This window comes from Anolis carolinensis, chromosome 5, assembly GCF_035594765.1.
Source record: "Anolis carolinensis isolate JA03-04 chromosome 5, rAnoCar3.1.pri, whole genome shotgun sequence".
Lineage (NCBI taxonomy): Eukaryota > Metazoa > Chordata > Lepidosauria > Squamata > Dactyloidae > Anolis > Anolis carolinensis.
The window spans coordinates 53269754-53296229 of NC_085845.1; the positions used below are offsets into that span (position 1 = coordinate 53269754).

Below are 26476 nucleotides of genomic sequence, written 5' to 3' on the forward strand. Positions count from 1 at the left end.
CTGGCTAAACGTCCACCTCCCCCGTCCGTTCGCCCACGTTCGACGAGAGGTCTTTCCACATCAACCGCCTTTTTAAGGGGTATCCCGCTGGACTCTATTTGTAAGGCGGCGATCTGGTCTAACCCCCTTACTTTTGTCTCTCACTATAGAATGGACCAAAAAGCCTTAAAGGACTCAGCCTTTGCTAGATCGGTTCTGTCCTCCTGTTTGTCCTAAGAGTTTATTATCGATACTTACCTACCACTCTGCCCTTGGGGGCCCACCCTCATGGTTCTTTCTATCAGATGCCCCCGTGTTTGGCCATCTCGTTGTGCCATGTCTATGTTCTAGTTTGCACTGTTTTCTGAACTATTGTGCCTTATGTACTTCTCCTTCCTCCTCTGCGGAGGTGATGCACAGTACTTATTTTTCCTCAAGCTGGAAATTGTTTATTTGGTGTCCTGCCGAATTCCTCTCTCGGCATGATGCTTGTGTTACTATATGGGTCCTTCGGGCCATGTTATTTATGTTTAATAAAGATGTGTTTGGACATCAACTTGTGGTTAAGGTTTGCCTTGTCCCACCATCCGGGACCTAAGCGTGCCAGTCTCCATTAGTGTGCATTCACAGAGTACACGAAGAAAAAGGACAGGTTGCTTACCTGTAACCGTGTTTCTTCGAGTGTACTCTGTGAATTCACACAAGCCCGCCCTTCCTTCCCCTCTGGCAAACCCTCTTCCTTTCTCGTTGCCTTGGCGGCGCAGGAACTGGAGAGCGGACGCCCAGGGCCGCCTTATATGCCCTCTGGGGACGGGGGGCGTGGCTACCGCCAAAATTTAAACTTTAGCTTGGGAAGAGTTTCCGTTGGAACCTGCGCAGGCGCAGTCTCTCCATTAGTGTGAATTCACAGAGTACACTCGAAGAAACACGGTTACAGGTAAGCAACCTGTCCTTAAGAATAAGGTAGAATAAAAGCACTGTCTATACATTTCAGACTAGAGAAATAGATACATTATATTAAAGGATAAACGTTACACAGAAAGGAATAGATATAAATATGGTAACTGCTTGATCTTGTTTTTGAAGTTTTGTCCTTGGATGTCTGAGCATGATGATGGGATTATGTAAACGTCTTTTTCCCAGGCCAAAAATAAAGGATGTTGAAATGGCCAGAGGTTTTTTGTTTCTAAGCCACACCCGGGGCTGTTTCCCAGCATGGCACAATAGCTGGATAATTGGCGTCTTGACTTAAGTCAGGTAGAGGGCGATGTTTCCTGTTTCAGAAATAAAATAGAACATATTTAAAAGATTTATAGGAATAAAGTAGAATAAAATATAGTTTATGTTTAGGAGGATAAAAGAGAGAGGCAAGGGTCTAAAGATGGAGGACCCTCGGAGGCTTTATGCAAAAGAGAGGACGCCGTCTGTCTCATTCTGGCTTGTTGTTCATGGAAAACTATACATTCCTTTAAAAATCCCTTTTTATTAGGGGTGTGGGTAGCAGTGTTTTATAACAACTGTTTTTTTACATATTCACTGAGAACACTGGTGTCTAATACAGGCATTTGTTAACATATGTGATGTATGAAAAAGCAGGTCCCTGTTTTCCAATAAATGCATATTGATTTTTTTTACGTCATGCCCATTGTGGCACACTAGTTTATTGGAAAGCAGACTACTGGAAAAAGGTCATGACCTATTGACTACATGTGAACTACTTTGGAAAAGCTGCAGTCAGCTTGGTTTATAATAAATTAGAGCCTTCTTTTCTCATAGCATTTCTTATTATGAATGAAACGATTTTGATATATAAAATACTATGCATGTTTATTTATCAGTAAATAGAATTGAATGCAGGGCCCATTGCACACAAGTGTGCCTAGGATTACAATATCAAAAGTTCACTGCCTAAAGATGATCACATGCTGTGTAGGATATTCTGTAGGTAGTGAAGTGAGCATTGTGGACTTTGCAGAGTGAAAGTGCCTTACAGAAATTATCACTAATTTTTTTCTGTTGTGAATAATTTATAACCAGAAAAGTCTAGTACTCTCAATTTTTTTAGTCTATGGCAACTTTAAAAGGCAAAGGTTTTCCCCTGCATTAAGTCTAGTTTTGTCTTATTCTGGGGGTTTCTAAGCCGAAGAGCTGGTCTTGTCTGTAGACACCTCCAAGGTCATGTGGCCGGCATGACTGCATGAAGCACCATTACCTTCCCGCCAGAATGGTAGCTATTGATTTGCTTACATTTTCATGTTTTCAAACTGCTAGGTTGGCAGAAGCAGTGGGAGTTCACCCCGCTCCCTGGATTTGAATCACCAACCTTTTGGTCAGCAAATTCAGCAGCTCAGCAGTTTAATCCGCTGCACCACCAGGGGTTATTAAACTAAAAAGGAAAGTTGAAAATGTAAGTGTTTGCCTTCTGTAATTTATTATGTAGAAATATTTTGTTATAATGCCGGACTGAATAAAGTTTGACTCACTAGATATTTGGACTACATTTCCCACAGCCCCTTACTATTAGCTATGATGACAGATGTTTCAAGCAGTTGAAGGCTGATAGGGCAAAAGCTTTGGTCCAATTAGTAGTCTGAGCTAAAGTTGACGCAATGAAGCAGTGGGATATGCATAACTATTAACTTACAATTTTTGCAGTTAATTCAGTTGATCCATTGTAGTGGAATCTAAAATTCGAATTTAAGACAAAGATTTAACAGCACATGACTTATTGTTACCAAAGGGTTTGTTGTTGCTGTTGTGTGTCTTCAAGTTTTTTCCCCAGTTTATGGGATGAGAGTATAACCCAAGGTCATCCAATGGGTTTTCAGAATTAAGCAGGGAATTGAACCCTGGTTTCAAGAGTTGTAAAAAGTCATAGTTTTCTGAAAACATTTTTTGAAACTTTTAAGCTACCAAGTAGGCCAATAGCTGATAGGGAAGCCACAAGTGAGTGTGAAATAATAATGATTACAGCTATGAATTCCCCTAGTCTCTACTTTTGCTTAGGAGTACATTTTCCTCTATTATTGTAGATAAAAGAATACTGGATGTCTTTGGGACTAAATTTTTGCTTTTTTTTCAGTTATCTAGACGTGACCTGTATAAATGGCTTGACTGAAGATTGATTTTGTGGTGCCAAAATTCCATTTTGTAGTTAAAACATAATGTGGTGTGAGAATGGATTTCACACTCCAGATTATTAACATTATATGTTGAGTCCTTTAATTGTATGGCTTCCAATAGTGTCTGCAAACCAGGCAAGAGAGGCACATAGGTGCACCCTGTAATTTTCTGTTCACGTTTTTCCTCCTGAATGAAAGTGGTGACAGGCTCTAATTTTCCATGTAGCCTCTTTTCCATTTGTCTTTTCTTTATGGCATCATAAACTTGGATGTCTTATTTTCTTTTCTTTATTCTGTTAAAAGCTTTAGCAGCAGCATATGTTACATGAATTTTGTTGATTTAAATTGAAGTACTTAAACCTGCTTATGTGGGTGGATCATTAAGTCCTTGTACTGTTTCATTTGAGTGGTTACACACTAGATGTGATTACTTTTAATAAAAACATGAAACTTTAATTCAAGAAAATATTATTTATATATTTAATTGCATTGTACACAGTAGGATATTGCATTAGTTTATTAGAGACATTATTCAATGAAAAATTACCTTATTTAACAAAATCATAGTGTTGGCGTGTTGAACTATGATTCTGGAGACCAGGATTAAAATTCCTGTTTGGCTGTGCAAACCTGGTGTCACACTTTTTCAGCCTCATGGGGAGTCAAAGGCAACTCTCCTCTGAGCAAATCGTGCCAAGAAAACCCTGTGATAGGTTTGCCTCAGGGTTGTTATAACTACATGAGTACACAAATATAGCAAGCTTTTGAGTGCTCCAGAACTCTTCATCAGGCTAGGTGATGAAACAAAATAGGAGGTTTTAGGGAAGAAGCACGGAGTACAGAAATTCGCTTTATGTGTTGTCTGTTGTTTCCACAGGCCTCTGACCTGATTTACAACATAAAAAATGCAGAAAATTAGGGAGTGTCCATATTGATTTAAAAGAGCAGAAAGTCACAGATTTTGTTCCTGTTTTTTTCCAGTTTTATTTGGGGGATCTATATGCATTTTATTTGTCCTGGTTTCATCAGTCATTTGGTCTAAAACTATTTAGTTGCTTGTGATTTCCTTTTTTTTTCATCATTTTAAAATGTATTTGTTATGCAATGCTTTTGACACGAAATAAGTAAATAAATCAGTCAATTTATTTTAATAATTAGTGAGGAAAAGAGATGTAAAGGTTGGTGTAATTCAGAAATGTGATTGTTGTTTTGGTTGAGCATGCTGGTTCTTTATAGCAGCAAAGCTGGACATAAAATTTAGATAGTTTGCTGAGTTGTTTGTTTGAAGAATTGGCAACGGCCGACAGGGAGCTCTGTTGTGGGCTAGTCCATGAGGTCACAAAGAGTCGGAAGCAACTGAACGTATAAACAACTAAAAAAAAACAAAAACCATACAGGGTATTTCGTTGCAGTGTCCTTATAAATTGGGGTACACAAGCGATATCCAAAACAACTCATAAGGGAACATGATAATTAGGCCTAAATATTCTAAGGTATCAGATCCTGTCTGACTTTGCAAGCGAAGAAAGGGTCAGTCCTGGTGAACACCCCAAACCGGTCTTTTTATATTAGCTTTTAGAGACCTGAAGGAAACCCAGGAAGACCAAAATTATGTTAGTTCATTCTTCATCAGGCAGATATTTCCTTCATAGGCTTGCACTTCACAACATCCAGGTCAATTCTGGTATACAGGCTGTTTATGGTTACCACATGATCTTGATTAAAGCTCATAAGCAGTCACTAATGTATTTTCTTTAACGATTTCTTTGACCATGTATTTCTCTGCCATTTCTCTTAAGATCTGTCAGGCAATTGTCATTGCATCTCCCATTATAAATGCATAATTACCAGAGTTTATGGAAAGGGGACTTGTTTCATGCATTCCTTGCAAAATGTGCAGTTTTATTTTCCTGACAAATATTGTTATGCTTTTTCTGACATAATTATCTCTAAGCTGGTGTATCTAATTTTAAAAAGCACTTTCAAGTGAGACTTGACACACTTGTTTGTGTGCGCAGAATACTCTTCTCAGTCTTTAGAAAATGTACTTATAAAATCTTCACTCTATATGAATGTTAAGCACTGCACTTCACCTCATTTCTTGGAACATTACTTTGCTGCTTTTTTCTAGGCTAGGCAGTTTTGTTCCCTTTAATCTGTAGACAGTAAGGAGAGCCTATCTTAAGATGCCAAATCAGAATAATCAGGTGGTATAAAAGGTAAATACTGTACCTGTGCGTGAGTCAACCATGTGTATAAGTTGAGGGCAGGTTTTAGGGCCAAAATTTTAGATTTTGATATGACCTGTGGATAAGTTGAGAGTCATTTCATGGAGAGGGGAAAGCTCCAGTGTCACCTCAGGTAGTCAGCTTCTGCCAAATCTATTTTCCTGCCCAGGCATTCAAAAAGACCAAAAGTGGTGCCATGATGGACGGAGTAGGGAGATGTTGGTGCTTCCTTTAGGTTCTCCCAAGAAAAACTAAGCTCTTGCCTTTTGCCACTCTTGTCATAGGAGGGGATGCTTTTTTGTTTTTTGTTAAGGGGAAAGAAAGGTACAGTGCTTACATTGACGTGTGGCTAAGTTGACTCAGGCTTTTTGGGTTGACTAAATTTTTAAAGTTATAAACAAGTATATACAGTATCTTCATCATACCTATTGACTTTCTCCAATCATCTGTTCCATTTTTCTGGTCAACCCTTGCCCGTGGCCAACTTCAAAAATAGCTATGGACACAGCAAAGGTGAGTTTATTTTAACTGTACTCCTTGACTTCTTATTAGCCCATATTCAGGAGACAGTGTAAATTTCTGAATGGAACAGCAGCAATAGTTATTAATTAATTTATTTATTTTATATACCGCTCTTCTCCCCCAGGGGGACCCAGAGCAGTCTTACATAATGGCAAGATTACTGCCACATATAATACAAAATATAATAAAAACTTACAGTCATAAAACACACTTAAAAACCAATATCATACCCAATTAAAACAGTAAAACACTGTATGACCGTTACAACAGGGCCAGTAGCATTGGGCCAAACGTCAGAGCTAGTCTGTATTCGACTTCACATTAATCCAATGAATACATCAGGTTATATCAACTCATATCCTAGAATGGGCAAATGCTTGGTCCCACATCCAGGTCTTCAGCTGCTTCCAAAAGATATGAGTGAGGGGGCTTCCCTAATCTCCCTTGGCAAAGAGTTCCACAGCTGCAGAGCCACCACCGAAAAAGCCCTGTCTCTTGTCCCCGCCAAATGCACCTGTGACGGCGGCGGGACCGAGAGCAGGGCTTCACTCAAAGATCTTAATCTGCAGGGCGGCTCATGGGGGAGATACGTTCGGAGAGGTAAGTTGGACCAAAGCCGTTTAAGGTTTCGTAGGCCAAAGCCAGCACTTTAAATTGTACCTGGAAGCTAACAGGCAGCCAGTGGAGCTGCTTCAACAGAGGAGTTGTATGCTCCCGGAATGGCACTCCAGTTAATAACCTGGCTGCGGAACGTTGGACTAGTTCTAGCTTCCGAACAGTCTTTGAAGGCAACCCCACATAGAGCGCATTGCAATAGTCCAAACGAGATGTAACAAGAGCATGGACCCACCGTGGCCATGTCAGGATTCCCAAGGTACGGGTGCAGTTGACCCACAAGTTTGAGTTTTGAGAAGGCCCCCCTGGCCACCGCCAAAAGCTGGGGTTCCAGGCTCAGCGATGAGTCCAGGAGGACACCCAAACTGCGAACCTGTGCCTTCAGGGGGAGTGCGACCCCATCCAGCACAGGCTGTAATCCTATACCCTGTTCGGCCTTACGACTGACCAGGTGGACCTCTGTCTTGTCTGGATTCAACTTCAATTTGTTCACCCTCATCCATTCCGACACAGCAGCCAGGCACCGGTTCAAGATTTGGACGGCTTCCTTGGAAGCTGGAGAAAAGGAGTGATAGAGTTGGATATCATATGCGTACAGATGACACAGAACTCCAAAACTTCGGATGATCTCACCCAGCGGCTTCATGTAGATGTTAAGCAACAAAGGGGACAGTACTGAACCCTGTGGGACTCCACAAGACAATGGTTGTGGGGTCGAACAGTTATCCCCTATCAACACCTTCTGGGTATGGTCCTCAAGGAAGGACTGGAGCCACTGCAATGCCGTACCCCCAAGGCCTATTCCAGTGAGGCAACCCAGAAGGATACCGTGGTCTACGGTATTGAAGGCCTCTGAGAGATCCAGGAGAACCAGCAGGGACACACTCCCACTGTCCAGCTCTCTGCAGAGCTCATCCACCAAGGAGACCAAGGCCGTCTCAGTTCCATGCCCCGGTCTGAAGCCAGACTGTGCCGGATCCAGATAATCAGTTTCAACCAAGAACCCCTGGAGTTGCGAGGCAACCACATGTTCCACTACCTTGCACAAAAAAGGAAGATTGGAAACAGGCCGAAAGTTATTCCCATTAGTGGGGTCAAGTGATGGCTTCTTCAACAGCGGTTTTATTACAGCTTGTTTGAGGCTGGCTGGAAGTCTGCCTTCCCGGAGGGAGGTGTTCACCACCACTCTTACCCACTCGACCAACCCCCCTCTGGCTTCTTTAACCAGCCAGGATGGGCAGGGGTCTAGGATGCATGTGGTTGCTCTTGCTTCTCCAAGGACCTTGTCCACGTCCTCGGGTTGCACAGATTGTAATGAATCCATCAAAATCGGACAAGCAGGTGCTCTCGCTACATCTTCAGAGATTGCATCAACCGTGGCATCAAGCTCGGAACGAATCAAAGTGATTATCTTTGAAAAGAACTGGGAAAAAGCTTCACATTTCTCTGCTGAGTCTTCTGCAGGCGCAGTTTGAGGGGTATTATTAAGCAGTTAAATGGTTAAATGGTAGCGTTAATAGTTATGACCATAGTTATTTTGCATGTCAAAGGGGCTTCTAAGGTTGAAGAGATTTTGAAAAATAAGTTTTATAAAAAATACTTTTCCAGTAGAATTCAGAGATGTTTTTATTAGCTTTGCAGCCATACCCAAAAGATCCAAGAAAATCAAAAGAGCCATAGTGTCTTTGAACCTTTCCTTTGAATGGTATTATACAGGATGACCAAGGCAGCATCTATTTCAGAGGTAGAAGGAATATAGAATTTCATTCTTTAGAATTTTAACCACTTGGATCTCACTGTATATTCACTCGTAACAATAATAAGCCAAGAACAGGGACAGAGCATATAGGCAAAAAATAGTTAGGCCTGGGCAAGAAACTTATTCCTATCAGATGCTGCTGGAAGACATCAAATAAAACAGTACCAGATGGTGATTTGCACACCTTCCTGGAAGGAAGTGTAATCACTGTGGTGCTTTAAGTTGTGGCAGCTCTCTGCACCTTCGTTTTCAGAATTCCTCACAAACTTGTTACAGCATATTGTTGAAGATTTTATTCTCACTCTCGTATTTAGGTTGCAACAGGCCTCTAACCAGCATCTAGATATTATATGAGTTGTGGCATACAATGAGTTTAATTCAAGGAATCACAACTCAACTCAGTTCTATGTTTACTATAAATGTTGCCAAAGTGCCTGGAGTCTTAACTATATAATACAATGGTAGGACTGATCAAATCGGTACTACATAGAAAAGCACAACATGTTTTTGTACAAGGCTGTTAAAATCTCAACGCCAGTCTACTTTCGGAATGACTTGACACTGACTATGTGATTATATACCGTGTTTCCCCGAAAATAAGACAGTGTCTTATATTAATTTTTGCTCCCAAAGATGCGCTAGGTCTTATTTTCAGGGGATGTCTTATATTTCCATGAAAAAGAATTCACATTTATTGTTGAACAAAAAAAAGAACATTTATTATATACTGTACAGTAGTTGTCATCACAAACCAGCATAACCAGACAAACTGAACCCTATCAAGAATTTTTTGTTCCTACCATTATTTCCATGTACAACAATCTATGGTACGTACATTTACCGATTCTGCATGCTCTAATGTTTTCTTTGATGGGCATGCTTCCAAATAAAACCTTTGTAGGTTTTACTCTCAGGGGCGCCTTATATTTAGCAATTTAGCAAAAACTCCACTAGGTCTTATTTTCAGGGAATGTCTTATTTTCAGGGAAACAGGGTAGCAGGGTCCCCTCACCTGAGAAGATCAAACCTGCCACCAACTCTCATATCAGCATGCATACAAAAATTCATGCCGTTTGCCTCTGTCTCTCGGTGAGCATGCACACATTTTGAATTCAGAACCTATAGTACAAGATGTGTCTGCATGCTACAGTGAAATCTACACATTGCATATCATCAAAGTGTCTTTGTAAGGGTAACGTCATTGCACTCATCAATTTCATTTCAGCTGTCTGGTCCAGGTTTTGCAGTTACAAGACCATTTTTCTAGTATGTCAGTTTCACACCTCAATGTAGTGACACAAATCTCTGGGTTGATGACTTAAAACCAGGATGTAAATTTGTTTGGTAGCTCTTTTGCATAGTTATCAGGATCTCTTCTTTGGGAATCATAATTAATACATAAGTTAACAAAGTCTCATGACAGTGAAGCTACTTTTTGCAAATGTCTTTTATACCTACCCATTGTTCCTTATCCTCTGTTGGGTTGGAGTGAAAGACTGAAAACACTTTTGGTGTTGGGTTGAAGCTACATGTATGTAGTGAGCATATCTGCACACAATAGGCAAAGTAAACAATAGCTGTCTCCAAAATCCTGAACTGAAGTATGTCTAAACAGTCCAATAGAGAAAAGGATAACCTGTCCCCAGCACTTCAGAACAAAGCAAAAAAGATCCATAACTTTGGCCCCCAGAATCAAATTTACATGTAAAATGGTGGCCGATGAAAGAAAAAGTCATCCCTGGAGGCATTTTGGAAAACACCTTTACTTATGCAAGATATACCGGAACTGCTTGCTTGATTTTACACATGCATGTTGTTAGTTTTGAATAAAGTGGTTCTGATACATATTGAACTGCTCTTTCTATGGTGTAGAAACCTATGCCCTTTTTTTCTATGCTATTTCACTCTCTAGTACTACATTTTCTGTTAAACAAGTAATGCTGAAGAACGTATTTTACTACAGTAGAATCTCACTTATCCAAGCCTCACTTATCCAAGTTTCTGGATTATCCAAGCCATTTTTGTAGTCAATGTTTTCAATATATCATGATATTTTGGTGCTAAATTCGTAAATACAGTAATTACAACATAACATTACTGTGTATTGAACTGCTTTTTCTGTCAAGTTTGTTGTATAACATGAAGTTTTGGTGCTTAATTTGTAAAATCATCACCTAATTTGATGTTTAATAGGCTTTTCCTTAATCCCTCCTTATTATCTGAGATATTCGCTTATCCAAGCTTCTGCCAGCCCGTTTAGCTTGGATAAATGAGACTCTACTGTACTTGCAACACACCTGTGCTTCTGAAGACACATTTCAGTAAATCCATGTAGGATCAATTTGTAAGCTACCTGGAGTTGTGATAATCTGGGAATCTTTTAAGTCATTCTGAAGTTCCTTTGGGGAAGTTCCGTGGGACTGGGGGGAATATGAATTTTAAAGGCCATTTTATTGTATTTACTGTATTTTAATTCTGTTTTTACCACACTGTTACTATTTAATTGTTTTTTTTAACTTTTGTATTACACTTTTTAAACTTGACTAGTGTGTAATAAATAATAGCTGCATTGAGTTCTCACAGGGAGAAAGAAGGGATATAAATAAAGATGATAATAATAGTAATAATAATAATAATACCTAGAAAACAGTCAGTGTAATAAGCTGAAAAGTACTGTATCTAATTTGTAATTCAAAAAGAGAGTGTTATGTGTATATCTTTTTCTTCTCTCTGACAAAAAAGCTATTTCTGATAAAAATGTCCTATATTAATGAGATCTGTTTCTGTGCGTCTCTCTCCCCCCCCCCCCCCCCCCCCCGGCAAATATGCATAGGAGTATGGAATACTTTCTTACTCATTTCACTTTTTAATAATTGTTCATTTTTCTAACTCGGGCATTTTCAGTGTTATTTCTAATTCTTCATTATTGGAAGTCAGGAACTTCTATAAAGTATATAATTCCAATTTCAATTTGTAGGTAACATAAAATCAACCTGAACTCTGGTTGACCAAAATTTGAACTCAGGCATTTTAAATTACATTTGAAAACAATGGTATATTAAATACAGCTAAGTAAGTGCTTTTAAAAAAATTCAGATGATAATACTGTTTAACAAGTAGTCAATTTGAATTCATTGTTGTGATTGGGCTTTCTGTAATAAAACTTATGTCATCAACTAATACATTCTATCTGATAAAATGAATTTATAGTTTAGTGCACATACATCAGAAGAAGATATTCTTTGGTTATGAATTTCCAAGCTTCTTTAAAATGCTTTATTAAATGTTGTCAACATATACGCCAGTATGTTGCATTAGTTATTTGTAGAATTTTCCTGATACGGTTTTCCAGATATTCTACAGGTAGGTTGTAATTAACTACATGAAACATTCTAACTTTAATTATCTTTGGCTTGTGCTTAAAGCAGGACAAGGGAGTCTCGGGCCATCTCCCTGTTACCATCTGGTCCTCTGCAAATCCTCTCTTGATCTGGTTCTAGAGGTCTGGAAGGGGGAGGTTGCAGACATTATTCTAATATCCAGCTTGAACACATTTTGTGCAGCTGTAAAATCAAATGTGCAGTAAGAAGTAGTTTTTTTTTGTTCAGTTGGTAATATGAGGTCTAATTAGCCAAAAAATATTGAAACAAGTAAAGTATGTTCCATGTATTTGTAGTCAAATACTGAAAGTATAGTGTACCAGTTCTACAGTATTATTTGGCGCATGGATAACAGGAATTTCACTTGCAGGAAATTGCATGCTCTGAAAGTCTTCTCTTTTTCCCCCTCTCTTTGTCTACCAGTGTTTCATTGCTTTTCCCATAGAAGAAGTTGTGATCTTTTGATAGATCTCAAAATTGATAACATGAGATGTTTTGCTTGTCTAATTAATCTTTATAAAAGCAAATCTATTTTGTTGAAGAACCTGACACATGCTCTACATCTCAACATAAAATCTGCCTATTTAATGAAAATATTCAAAGTTGTTGTCCAAATACTATTATAGGGTCTTTGTCTATTAAGTAATTTAAGCAAATTCTAAATTGTGTTCCTGCCATTTGGGGAAAATATTCAGATAAATTATTGAATTTGGAAACAAGGTTTGTAATATCTATCTGGCCTAATATTCTTTCATAGCTTAGTTTTCAATACCTCCAGAAGCAGGTGGCATGCTTCTAGTGCCCTCCTGATTGTTGGGTGATAGGAAGCAGGGGACTATGACAGCACTCCTCGTTTACCAGGAAATCTGTTTGCATCAGCAAATACTAGAAGTTAATGAGCAAGTAGAGATAAGAGTTTTGTAGTAAAAAGTATTATTAGTTTGTGATATCTGAAAAATAAGAACTAGTAAAAGTGGCATGGAAGGTAATGCATCCTTGGATAACATAAATCTGGCTTTGAGGAAGCTTAATCAAGCTCTCTGGCATTGAGTGTCTGCTGGGCTCTGGCTTCTATGTTGATGGTTCATTTTCTTTTACGTCTTTCAGGAAGACATAAATACCCTTTTGTCTCTTCATCTTCTGGAAGAAAGGACTTCCAGTCTCCCCACAATATCTTTTCAAATGGATTGCAATGATCTATCATCTGGGCTGTGAACTTGCAAGCAAACAGTATCCTGCCAAAGTGAGAAGTCACTTGACTAGGGTGATTGTGGCATTAGCTGCTTTCTTGAGAGGGCCCCCTCTGCACAGCATCTGTAAAGCTGCCACCTGGTCACAGCTTCTCACTCTCATCCCTCATTATAGACTGGATATCAAGTCTCAGGGAGAAGCTGTGTTTGGGACTGCTGTTCCTTTTCCTGTGTGGCATGACACTTCCTCCTTAGAAGCTTGCTAGTCTCCAATTTGTGTGAGCTATCGAGATCATGAAGAAGAGGGTAGGTTACTTACCTTAGTTCTTTGAGTGGTCACCTATGAGTTCACACAATTCCTTGTCGTGTCCTCCTTCTTTTTAGATTCTTGGATGCTTCCGTGTCCAGGGAACTAAGGGTTCAGACAGATAACACACTGGTATGGTGTATGGGGAGTAGGCAGGACTATTACCAAAGCACTTACGTCAGAATTCTAAAAGATTCTGAATGATACACTGTGCAGGTGCAGATGACCAATTTGTGTGAGTTTAGCAATGACCATTCAAAGAACTACCATTACAGGCACACAACATGTCCTTTCTGGTGATGCTAAGCAATCTTGTTTCCTGCCAAAGAAAGAAGAGTTGAATTCTGCTTGATACAGGAATAGTTCTTTAACATGCATTTGTATGTTTAGCTGTAGCAAAGATTTCCTTTGTTTTGGGTAATATGTAGCCTTAAGCTAACAAAAATAAATACACAAATGAAGTAGTAAAATATAATTGGTAAAGTCTTCAAAAATCGTTCAGCATAACTATAGTTATTTATTCATGCTACAAAAAAAAATCTACTCTTTGATTTTGAATGGTAGTGGATGATTAATGTATATAAATGCAGCAAAATTTCAAGTATCAATTATTATTACATTATCTGTGATTTCGTAGTAGAGAACTCATAATACTTGCATCATAGAGCATTCTGTTTTTGCATGCACGTGCACACACAAACACACACACACACACACGATTTAGGTTTAAGACAAAACACTACATTCCTTTACTACAAGCACGGTCTAATGGAAGATGGGCATTCATCCTGTTTAATTAACAAGGTTTCCCTAATGACATTTCTTTGAAAAGTCTAGTTGAAGATTTTCAGCTTGCTCCAAGCCTCAGTGCTATTGAGACTTGATGGTGATGAATTGATTATCCAGATTTGATTTCAACAAAGTTTGCCTTCCTTTTCCACTATTCCTATCAGAATGTTCTTATTTCTAGGTTTTTGGCATTTTAGACTTGAATTAAAATGTAACTTTCTCCTAATTGCTTAATACATTGTGTTCAGAGACTGTCAAAAGTGTGAGGTGCATACAAAAAATACCCCGTCTTGGTGCATAATTAATGTCAATAAAAAAGCCTGTTGTCAAAATTCTTCTATATCTTGAGGAAACATGTAGAATGTTTTCTACCATGTCTTTCTGTTGAAATAGTTTAAGCTAATAACAATTACAGAGATTTGTGTGCTCGAGGTGGAACAATTAATGAGATGCTAACATTCCATAATAAAATTGTGCTCGAACTAAGTAATAACAGTAATAAAACAGCAGTCTGTAAGAAATACAGAATTAGCACTGCAAACAAATTCAGGCATAATTCATTTAATATCAATCATTTAAGACTATTAATTGAATGCCGAGCAGCAGATAGAGTAGAAATTAAATTTCTGTACATTAATTGTGCAAAATGTCTCTCATTTTAACTCTCTTCCCTTGAAATCAAGCAAATCATAATATTTTAGGAGAAACAGATACTATCATTATTCATTTAAACAGTAAATAAATGTTTAATTAAATGTATGTAAAGTAATAAATATGTGATGCAACTGCAGCATTTCAGTTCATTACATGAACAGAGCAGAGCAAGAAATGACTAAATAGAACTTCAACAATATACTGTATACTCCAAATAATGGGAGAGTACTAAAATCCATAAATTGTTGTTTAAGCATTCTTTTAGAGCCTTTACATCTGTTTTTCCCCATTATTTAATACAAGAAGGAAATAAAATTTGTATACCTATTTTATATACCTATATACCTGGGGTCACGTAAACATTGCTCAGGCAGAATTATATTTGTCTTGATAACCCAGTTTATTTTTGTGACTTTTTCAAACACACAAGATGGCCGAGACTACCACCTTGTGGAAATTCTGTGTTACTGCCAGGAATACCTAGAAAACAGTTTGGAATAATCTCTTCCTCCAGATGTTGTTAGAGTGTTCGGTTACACTGGCTAGGACTGCTATGTGTTTCAGCCCAACAACATCCAGTTGATCACATGATCCTCACTCCTCATGTAGAGCATATTACTTTTTGATGACTACATTTAAATTTTATTTGTTACAGAGTGCCTAGTTGCTGTAAAGCATAGTCTCAGGATTTACTTGTGTATCTAGTGTCTCAAAAGATGTAGGGGGGAAGGTTTCACCTTTTGTCCCATGTGTTTTAGCATGGAAGGGGGGCTTTTTCCAAACCAGATGGTGGAATAAACTTTTAAATTAAAAAAAGGTGTGGGGGGGGGGGGAGGGGGGATGTTCAAGTGCAATTCTTTAAGATCTTGTGAGTATGCAGGCCTGGAAGTAGCCCACCCCATCCTTTATGACTAAATATCATGATTATGGCATAATCTTTTTACGGGATTTTATCTATTTTAGTCTCCTCCATGGAATAATGTAAGATACTATGAGAAACTCAGTTGGGTTTTTGTTTGTGTGCTTGCAACAAATTAGCATGGCTGCTTCTCTAGAAACTCACAGAGTTGATAGTATTCTGCAATTTGAGAAGAGGAGAGGTTTTGAGCTACTGAAAAATTCCTTTTGTGTTGTTGATGAATGGCAGGGGGAGCTATTTCCTAACATGCTCTGTCCTTAGTGCTTTGTGGAATAGCTATTCAGAGAATCACACCTTCTTCAAAGCAACTACTTAGATTGCTTGACAACAAATGTTGGCATCTCTGATGCAGTAGCTCAAAATGTTGACCCAGTTTTGATCTATTTTCATAGTATTCCTGGGACTGGTCTGTTTTTTCCCTAGACTTCTAGTTTTGCACATATAGAGAACAGAAATTGTATGTAGCTTTCTGCCCATTCCTATTTAATCATAGATCATATTTTTTCATATCCTTGTTACTTCTAGTTGCATTTACTGGCTTTGATAGATTGAAGAGCTCATGTTTAAATTACAATTAAATTAAATGTTTATTATTCTAACCTGATGCTGGGAATATCTTTTGGAAAATAAATCTCACTGAGTTGGGGTGGATGTGCTGCACAGTTTATTTTACTTCTTCAGGTGACCCACCTATTATGGATTATTAAAACACTAGGCCTCTGAAGGAATGGTTTATAATAGACATGGGCAAACTTCGGCCCTCCAGATTTTTTTGGACTTCAACTCCCAGAAATCCCAGCCAGTTTACAGGCTGTTAGGAATTGTAGGAGTTGAAGTCCAAAACACCTGGAGGGCTGAAGTTTGTCCATGCCTGATTTATAATCTATGAACACTTATACTGAAATAAATCAATTTTAAGAATTTTAATAGTGTCACGGGACTATCCCCTTTCCTCCTTCCTCGTTTTAAATATACTGAAGTAGATTATCATGTCTATCCCTTTGAAAATTGTTATCCTGTTATTGTTGTGCTGTTTGTCAAATTTCTTATGCATTTATGGAGCTATATTGATACACCATCAAAAAGGGTAGTTGAAGCAATTTTTGTTTTTATCCATTTTTTACATAAAAAGTGAATAACGTGAACTTCTTTTTTTGGGATCTAGAGAACACATTTACATTTTTTATCAGTTGTTGTTGAATTAATCCCCTTCTCCCTTCCTGCATTCTTGATATAGTAATTGATATTGACTTCAAATTACAGTTACTGAATAGTTTTTTATACATTCCTTTTTGTTGTTTAGCCATCTCATAGAGGGGAAAAACATTCAAAGGAAATTCTAATTTTGGTTTGTTTCTAATATAGTGCATTCCATTCTTTTAACTTTATTGTAATTTATTTGATATTAGCTTGGGGACCCGGTGGTGCCCGGGTCATTTCAGAAAGGCATTATTTGTCTGTGTTCCAAGTTTAGTCTAGATTCAATGTCACCTGGGTTCAGTTGGTGCAGAGAACTACAACTCCCATATGCAAGTCCCATCATCCATGGTCCATCCCCTCCAAACACCGCCAGGATGTAAAGTTGGTCATGGAGACTATATTTTTCAAGTTTGGTCTTGATCAGACATTGGTGGGGGTTGCAGTGGTATCAGGAAATGAGTGAAGATACTGCAAGTCCCATCATCCATGGTCCAAACTCTTCCAAACCACACCAGGATATATGGGTCCTTATTCGTCATTGGTGGGAGTCGCAGTGCTCTCAGGAAGTTAGTGAAGGCATTGTAAGTCCCATCGTCCATGGTCCATCTGCCCCCAAACTGCACCAGGGTGTAAGGGCGGTCATGGGGATTCTGTGTGCCAAGTTAGGTCCAGTTTTGTCACTGCTGTGCGTCACAGTGGTCTGTGGGAGGTGAATCGGATGAAGGTACTGGAAATCTCATCATTCTTGGTCCATTCTCCCGCAAACAACACCAGGAGATAAAGCGGGTCACATTGCTCCTGTGTGTCAAATTTGGTACAGTTTCGTCATTCATGGGCATCACAGTGGTCTGTGGGAGGTGAATGGGGTGTGGGTACTGCAAATCCCATCATCCATGGTCCCTCTTCCCCCAAACTGCAACAGGACGTAAAGTGGGCAACAATACAACAGTGTGTCAAGTTTGGTACAGTTTCGTCATTCATGGGCATCACAGTGGTCTGTGGGAGGTGAACTGGATGAAGTTACAGTGTTCCCTCACTACTTCGTGGTTCACTTTTTGCGGATTCGCTGTTTTGAGGTTTTTCGATAAACTCTAAAAGACTATTATAAATCATTAAAAATTATAGTTTACAGTCTAAGGAAGGGAGGAAGGAGAAGCCAAAGGGAGAGAAAAGAAGTCCAAGCGGCAACGGGAGGAGAAGGAGGCTATTTATCAACACACGATTGGTTGATAAAGACTTAAAATAGTGTATAAATATTAAAATAAATATAGTGTCCCTATTTCGCAGATTTTCACTTATTGCGGGTGTCTTGAAACCTAACCCCAGCGATAAGTGAGGGAACACTGTACTGCAAATCGCATCACCCTTGGTCCATACTCCCCCAACCTGCTGCAGCATGTAAAGTGTGTCATTTGGGATATGTCTGCCAAGTTTGGTTCAATTCTGTCATTTGTGGCAGTTGCTGTGGTCTCAAGAAGTGAGTGAAGGTACTTCAAGTCCCATCATCCTTGGTCCATCCTCCCCCAAACTGCCCCAGGACGTAAAGGAAGTAATGGGCATTCTGTGTGCCAAGTTTGGTCCAGTTCCGTCACAGTTGAGCGTCACAGTGGTCTGTGGGAGCCGAAGCTATTGAAAGTACTGCAAATCCCATCATCCGTGGTCCATCCTGCTCCAAACCACACAAGACAAAAAGTGTTAAGTGGGGTTAAGTGTGTTAAGTTTGGGCCAGGTCTGTCATTCCTGGCGGTCTAAGTGGCCTGCGGAAGCAGTAGCCAATAAGAGAGCTGCCTCATACTCCACCGCACACATACCCACATACATACAAACATTCACTTTTATTATATGCTAGCTTGGGGACCCGGCGGTGCCCGGGTTATTTGAGAAAGGCATTGAGTTGTTTTGGATATTATGAATGGGCCCATTGATGCAGATCTATGGCTGATAGGGTTTGCAGTAGTTTCTGGATGGGGCTGAAGGTACTGGAAATCCCATCATTTGTGGTCAATCCTCCCAAAAACCTCAGCAGTATATAAGAGGAGTCATTGGTGGGGGTTGTGTGGTCTGTAAAGCAGGTGATGGTACTGCAGATTCCTTCATCCGTGGTCCATCCTTGTCCAAACTGCTCCAGATGCATCTTTTGTGGGGGGTTGCAGTGGTCTGTGGTAGTCGGAGTCCAGGGCGGAAGTATACACTGCTACATACATACATACATACATACACATATACATACCCACAAACACTGACTTTTATTACTATACCTGGTTGGGTACCTGGCGATGCCCAGGTTATTTGAAAGGGGATTTTAATTTTTTTAAATGAATTATCCCATTAATAAAATGCATAAGGTTGTAGATGGACAACATCCACAACATCTTGTAGTGAAGGCTGGTGAGCAGCCTGCTGCAATAAATCACTCTTACCATGAGGTCATGGGTTCGAGGCCAGAAGTTCGGGGCTAGAAGTGTTCATAAGCATGAAACGGCATCGTTAAAAAGATAATAACGATGTTCTCTGCTGTCTTTTGAAGAAAGTAGGGCCTTACAAAGAAGATGAAAGCTGCCTTCTTTGGAACAATGCTGAGGAGGCAAGATGGCGTCCTCTTTTTGGGCCTAGCAGCATGGGGCCAGCCTGGAAGGCCTTGAACATGTCAGCAGAGGGGCCAGAGGGGGCCAAGTGGTGGGTGGGTAAGGTGTGGGGGGGGGGGGGAATAAAAGTTTTCATAATGACAGCAAAGATTAAAAAGATAGTCATTTTTCTCTTCAGTCTTTTGTTACTGGCAATGAACCAGGCAGAAGCTGCCTTCTTTGGAGCAATCTTGAAGAGGCAAGATGGCATCCTCTTTTTGGGCCTAGCAGCGTGGGGCCAGCCTGGAAGGCGTTAAACATGTCAGCAGAGGGGCCAAAGGGGCCCGGTGGTGGGTGGGTAAGGTTGGGGGGGAGGAAATAAAAGTTTTCATAAAGACAGCCAAAACAATCCTTAAAAGGAAAGATTAACAAGATAGCCATTTTTTCCTCTTCAGTCTGTTGTGCAAAGTACTGTCTTATCTTGTAGAAGGACAGTTCTGGTAATGACCCAGGCAGAAGCTGCCTTCTTTGGAGCAATGTTGAGGATTAAAACATAATTATTTTCCATCATTAGTTGGATTCAGAATGCTGTGAATGTGTGAGTGAACTGTAATTCCTAGCACCCAAAGTTTTTTATTATCAATATGCACAGTTGGCCATGTTGGGTCTATTTGGTCCAGATCCGTTGTCAGTGGGTTCATGGGTCCTAGGGGTTATGTGTGTCAAGTTTGGTCCAGGTCCGGCCTTCCTGGTGGTCCCAGTGGTATTTTTGATTACAAAAGTGTAGGCCAAAGGCTGTTAAGTGTACCACAGCTAGCGTCGTTCTGAGGAGAGAGAGAGTAGGCCGAAGCCTGTTGGTAGTAGTTTTTGCCTCAGCGGTCCCAGTGGCCTGTGAAAGTGGCGGCCAATCAGAAAGCTGGCACAATCCGCCCGGCCAATCAGAAAGCTGGCACATATTCTGCCCGGCAAATCAGAAAGCTGATACATAGTCCGCCAGACCAATCAAAAAGCTGCCACAAACATACAAACATTGACTTTATTATATACTAGCTGTGCCCGGCCACGCGTTGCTGTGGCGTTGTCTGGTGGTGTTGGTGAGAAATTTGAGTTAGTGGTGGTATTGAATGTCTGTTGTATGGTTGTCTTTATGTTTAGTATGTACAGTAGAGTCAGGCCTCTCTATCCTTATACAGCTATCCTTTTTCTATGTGAAAAAGATAAGCAAACACTCTAAAGCAGGGGTCCCCAAACTAAGGCCCGGGGGCCGGATGCGGCCCTCCAAGGTCATTTACCTGGCCCCCACCCTCAGTTTTGTAATATAATATTTTTATATCAGTTTTAATAATATAATATATTGTGTATACATATAATATTGATAATAATCTTATTATCTTGCAATATAATACAAAGAGTAATACCATATAATTAATTATATGGTATATATTACATATTATATAATAGTATAGTGGTATAGTTCAATATAGTAATATATAATGCTAATATTGTGTTATGCTAATAATATAGTATATTGTATGTGCATACAGCTGCCCTGAGTCCCCTTCGGGGTGAGAAGGGTGGGATATAAATGTAGTAAATAAATGCAGTAAATAAATAATTAATTTTAGACTTGGGCTCGGCCAAAGTTTGAAATAACTTGAAGGCACACAACAACAACAACAACAACAATCCCAATTAACTTGACTATCTCATTGGCCAGAAGCAGGCCCACACTTTTCATTGAAATCCTAATAGATTTATGTTGGTTAAAATTGTTTTCATTTTTAAATATTGTATTCTTTCATTGTTGTTGTTGTTGCCCTACAAATAAGACATGTGCAGTATGCATAGGAATTTGTTTGTACAGTAGAGTCTCACTTATCCAAGCCTCGCTTATCCAAGCCTCTGGATTATCCAAGCCATTTTTGTGGTCAATGTTTTCAATATATCGTGATATTTTGGTGCTAAATTCGTAAATACAGTAATTACAACATAACATTACTGTATATTGAACTACTTTTTCTGTCAAATTTGTTGTATAACATGATGTTTTGGTGCTTACTTTGTAAAGTCATACCCTAATTTGATGTTTAATAGGCTTCTCCTTAGTCCCTCCTTATTATCCAAGGTATTCGCTTATCCAAGCTTCTGCCGGCCCGTTTAGCTTGGATAAGTGAGACTCTACTGTATTTTTTTTCAAATGATAATTCAGCCCCTCCACAGTCTGAAGGATTGTGGACCGGCCCTCTGCTTCAAAAGTTTGGGGACCCCTGCTCTAAAGGTTCCAAACATAAAAAGAGATGTGACATGTAAGGGCCACAGAAATAGTCAGGCCTAGCTTAGTATACAGCCATCTTCTTTCTATGTGAAAAAGATAAGCAAACACTCTAAGGTTCCAAACATAAAAAGAGATGTGACATGTCAGGGCCACAGAAATAGTCAGGCCTTTCTGAGTATACAGCCATCTTCTTTCTATGTGAAAAACATAAGCAAACACTCTAAGGTTCCAAACATAAAAAGAGATGTGACGTATCAGTGCCACAGAAATAGTCAGGCCTTTCTGAGTATACAGCCATCTTCTTTCTATGTGAAAAAGATAAGCAAACACTCTAAAGGTTCCAAACATAAAAAGAGATGTGACATGTCAGGGCCACAGAAATAGTCAGGCCTTTCTGAGTATACAGCCATCTTCTTTCTATGTGAAAAAGATAAGCAAACACTCTAAAGGTTCCAAACATAAAGAGATGTGACATGTCAGGGCCACAGAAATAGTCAGCCTCTGCAAACATTAGGATTGTATGATGTTGTTGTTAATATTATTATTATTGAGAGGCTGGGTGGCCATCTGTTGGGAGTGCTTGGATTATGTCCTGCATGGCAGATCGTGGGAGGTGTTCGCTGGCCCTGATTGTTTAGTGTCTGGCATTCCCGTGTTTTAAGAGTGTTGTTTTTTATTTGGTGTTGTGATTTTAAGCTTGTTAAAATATTAGAGAGATTGTGTTGATTGTCATGGTTCATAGCATATATTTAAAATATAGAGTATTAAAATGGGTTGGATATTGTAGAAGGTTGGAGTGGAGATAAATGATTCAGATGATGGGCGGGCGCTAGGACCCAGGGGACAGCTTTTTCCCATTGCCTGCCTTCCCTGTTGCTGGCCGGCCATTATACTTTCTCTTTCCCTCCCGGCATGGCTCCCGATGGGGCGTTGTGGGTTCTCTCCATGTGGAGGTGCGTGAAGTGATTTTGTGTTGTTTCAACCTTAAGGCGTGGATGATGGGTTGTATTGTCCAATGTCGAGGTTGGGGGGCCCGTAGTTTAGTTGCTTTGCTCAGTGCCATGATTCCATCACTCTTTTATATATATAGACTAGCTTGGGGACCCAGCGGTGCCTGGGTCTTTTGAGAAACCTATGTGGCAATTTTGGTCCAGATCCGAAGTCGGCTGAGTTCAGTGCTGTCTGTATAAGGGTGAACTACAACTCCCAGAGCCAATTACCCTGAAACCTTGCCTGTATGTTCATTTGGGCATGATGAGGCAGTGTGCCAAGTTTGGTCCAGATCCAAAGTCGGCTGGGTTCAGTGCTGTATGTATAAGAGTGAACTACAACTCCCAGAGCCAAAGGACAAACACCCCGATACCCTGCCTGTATGCTCAGTTGGGAATGATGGGGCTGTGTGCCAAGTTTGGTCCAGATCCGAAGTCGGCTGGGTTCAGTGCTGTCTGTTTAAGGGTGAACTACAACTCCCAGAGCCCCGTAGCGATTGAAAGTACTACAAATCCCATCACCCATGGTCCATTGTCCCGCAAATGGCACCAGGGTGTAAAGTGCGTCATGGGGATTAAGTGTGCAAAGTTTGGTCCAGATCCGTCATTCCTGGTGGTCACAGTGGCCTGTGATAGTGCCGGCCAATCAGAAAGCTGCCACAAACACACATACATACATACATACATACACCGCCCGCCGCATACAAACATTGACTTTTATTATATATATAGAAGATATAGAAGATATAGATATAGATTAGCTTGGAGACTCGGCAGTGCCCAGGTCATTTGAGAAACTTGTGTGCCAAGTTTGGTCCACATCTGAAGTCAGCTGGGTTCAGAGCTGTCTGTATAAGGGTGAACTACAACTCCCAGAGGCAAAGGTCAATCACCCCGAAACCCTGCCTATATGCACAGTTGGGCATGATGAGGCAGTGTTCCAAGTTTGTGTATGTGTGTTGTGTTGTTTTTCACCCACAATTTATAGTAATATTGTAGCTTGCAGCATGCATTTAAGATTTGTGATACTGTATGGTTAGAGAAGCATTTGTCAGTGTAATCCTTTGGTTAAAAATCTTCTTGATTTCCCCCTCTTGTCCAAGTGTCAAAAGTGTGTGCAAGAACATACAGAGTTCCAATAATACTCTTTTAAGCAGACCAATTTATACCAATTTATGGAGTACGTTAGTAAGTCTCCTGTGTGTATATAAGACTAATCCTCAATTTGTTTTTAGAGACAGTGTCTACATAATATGCATATTGTCCCTTCCCCATATTTATTACTTACTGTTGCAAGTGATTTGTGTTGATTATAAATGTTTAATGTTTGTTTTCTTTTCTTCTAGGATCTGGAGATAGTCTATTCTTATTTACATGGAATGGAAGCTTTGTCTAATTTGAGAGAACATCAGCTCAGGTAAGCTATTTAATGATAGTATTTCATCTTTTTAAAGGAACTTTTTACTTGGATGATGCATAGTGAAAAACTGCTTGCTTATGTAAAGGTACACTGAAGTTTAAACTAAAACTTCATAAATTTGAAATGAAGAAAGGAGGTTCAGGATATGCTGAAAGTCAGTGAAAGGACCCTTTGTGAGGATGGTGAAACAGTTAGAATGGTCTCTTCGGACTATCTCAAAACATGGACATGTTCATGCCCAGAAATAGACCAAGCATCGGTGGAGCTGTTACATGTGTTCTTTGTATACAACTCCAGTTAAAAATTTGGCTGTAGGCCTTCTGATCAGGTAGTTAATAATATGCTATTAATATATTGTATGTTAATAATATATTGTTAATAATATATTGTTATGCTAATAATATATTGTATGTTCATTTGATGTGTAAGCCGCTCTGAGTCCCCTTCGGGGTGAGAAGAGCGGGATATAAATGTAGTCAATAAATAAATAAATAATAAACAGTTTCTGGACATTCTGCAACAGCATCTCGGTCAATCCAAACAGGATGCAGCAGTGAGATGGGACAAAAAAAAAATAATCATATTACACCACTGGAATTGTAAGTTCAACTTCCTATCCAATAGGGTTATTTCAAATAGGGTCTTTTGGGCATGGGCCCAGACAGTTCAGGAATGCAACTCACATTGTAAAAGTATTTCCAAGAAATAGTTGTTTGCATTTGCTTAGAATTTAACATGGCACTTGTTACACTGAGGTGTCCAGTGTGCCATCTGGTCAATGTTCATGGGATCAACTTCAGCTACTGGGGCCTGATAATATTGAGAAAATGCTTGTAGCAGTTTGGCCCACCCACATGTAAGCTTGACCCTTGCTCATCTTGGCAGTGTTCCTAGATTCATCCTTGTCACTGGAGGCCAACGTGGACTCTATGGCACAGAGCACTTGGTGCTAGCTTTGACTGACATACCAGCTGCCTAGCCACAGTAGTTATGCACTGGTAGTCTCCTTGTTAATGATTATAATGCAGTCTACATATGGCTGCCCTCAAAGAAAATTTCAAAGCTGCATCTCGTGCAAAATTCGGAAGCTTAAATGCTGACTGTAATGCTATATAGACAGAAATTCAGTGTTCTCTGCCAAGGAAGGGGGCCTGTAACTTCACAAAAGACACCCTGGATCCCGAGAGCAATTATTTTATTACTGTTAATGTAGTTTACAATTCACTGCCCTTTAACTGTTCCCCCCGTGGCCAAGGGAGAAGTACCCCATGCCTACATTGACATACCTTTAAACCAACTTAACTACAACAGAAATGACATCTGATACAAAATGCAGGCCTCTAAAATCATCACTTTTCCTCTGTATCTTAATTTTACATCTTTTGTCAAATGAAGAAACCAGTGAATCATTAAAATCTTGCATGATATATTTTGCTCATTTTGATAGGCCAGAATGGATTGTGGATTATGGGTTTCATTCCATTTGCCTGGAGAAGGGCAGTCTTGATGCTAGCTGCTCCCTTTCGGAGAAGGTCTATGCCACTTTAGGTCTCCTTGTGGAGAGAAAAAGTAGGGTATAAATAATAATAATAATAATAATAATAATAATAATAATAATAATAATAATAATAATAATATGGTGTTATGCCTCGCACAGACAGACTACAAGCAGAGGCATAACACGTTGCTCAAATGATTCATTGGAACTTGTGCCACAAATACCATCTGCCAGCAACCAAGAACTGGTGGGATCACAAGCCGGAAAAAGTGACAGAGAATGAGCATGTCAAGCTACTCTGGGACTTCCGAATTCAGACAGACAGGGTTTTGGAGCAAAATACTCCTGACCTCACGATTGTGTTAAAAGACAAAGTATGGATTGTCTGTCGATGTCGCAATCCCAGGTGACGGCAGGATTGAGAACAACTGGAAAAGTTGACACGATATGAGGATTTAAAGATCGAACTACAAAGACACTGGCACAAGCCAGTCAAGGTGGTCCCAGTGGTGATCGGCACACTGGGTGCAGTGCCTAAAGGCCTTGACCTGCACTTAAACACAATTGGCGCTGACAAAATTACCATCTGCCAGCTGCAGAAGGCCACCTTACTGGGATCTGCTCGCATTATTCACCGATACATCACACAGTCCTAGACACTTGGGAAGTGTCCGACGTGTGTCCAATTCCACAGCCAGCGGAGTGTCTGCTGTGGACTCATCTTGCATGGAAAGTTCCTTGACAAAATTGAAGGAAAAGCTGATAAGGAGAAGATCTGGCTATGGCTATGGCTCACGAATGGGACCCTGAAGAAGGAGACAGAAGGCCTGATCCTTGCAGCCCAGGAGCAAGCCATCAGGACAAATGCAATTAAGGCCAAGATCGAAAAATCAGCTGATGACCTAAAATGCAGACTGTGCAAGGAAATCGACGAAACCATTGATCATATCCTCAGCTACTGTAAGAAAATTGCACAGACTGACTACGAACAGAGGCACAACTATGTGACCCAAATGATTAATTGGAACTTATGGCTCAAGTACCACCTGCCAGCAGTAAAGAACTG

General features: G+C 39.8%; 1 protein-coding gene across 5 annotated transcripts in view; it reads left to right on the forward strand.

Annotated features, from left to right (window-relative positions):
- rapgef2 (Rap guanine nucleotide exchange factor 2) overlaps nucleotides 1-26476 on the forward strand; it is a 229581-nt gene that overhangs the window by 67135 nt on the left and 135970 nt on the right. For all 5 annotated transcript variants that reach the window (XM_062981227.1, XM_062981231.1, XM_062981229.1 and 2 more), the window contains exon 2: nucleotides 23839-23909. In XM_062981227.1, the coding sequence (XP_062837297.1) occupies nucleotides 23839-23909 (71 nt within the window). The remainder of the gene's footprint in view (nucleotides 1-23838; nucleotides 23910-26476) is intronic.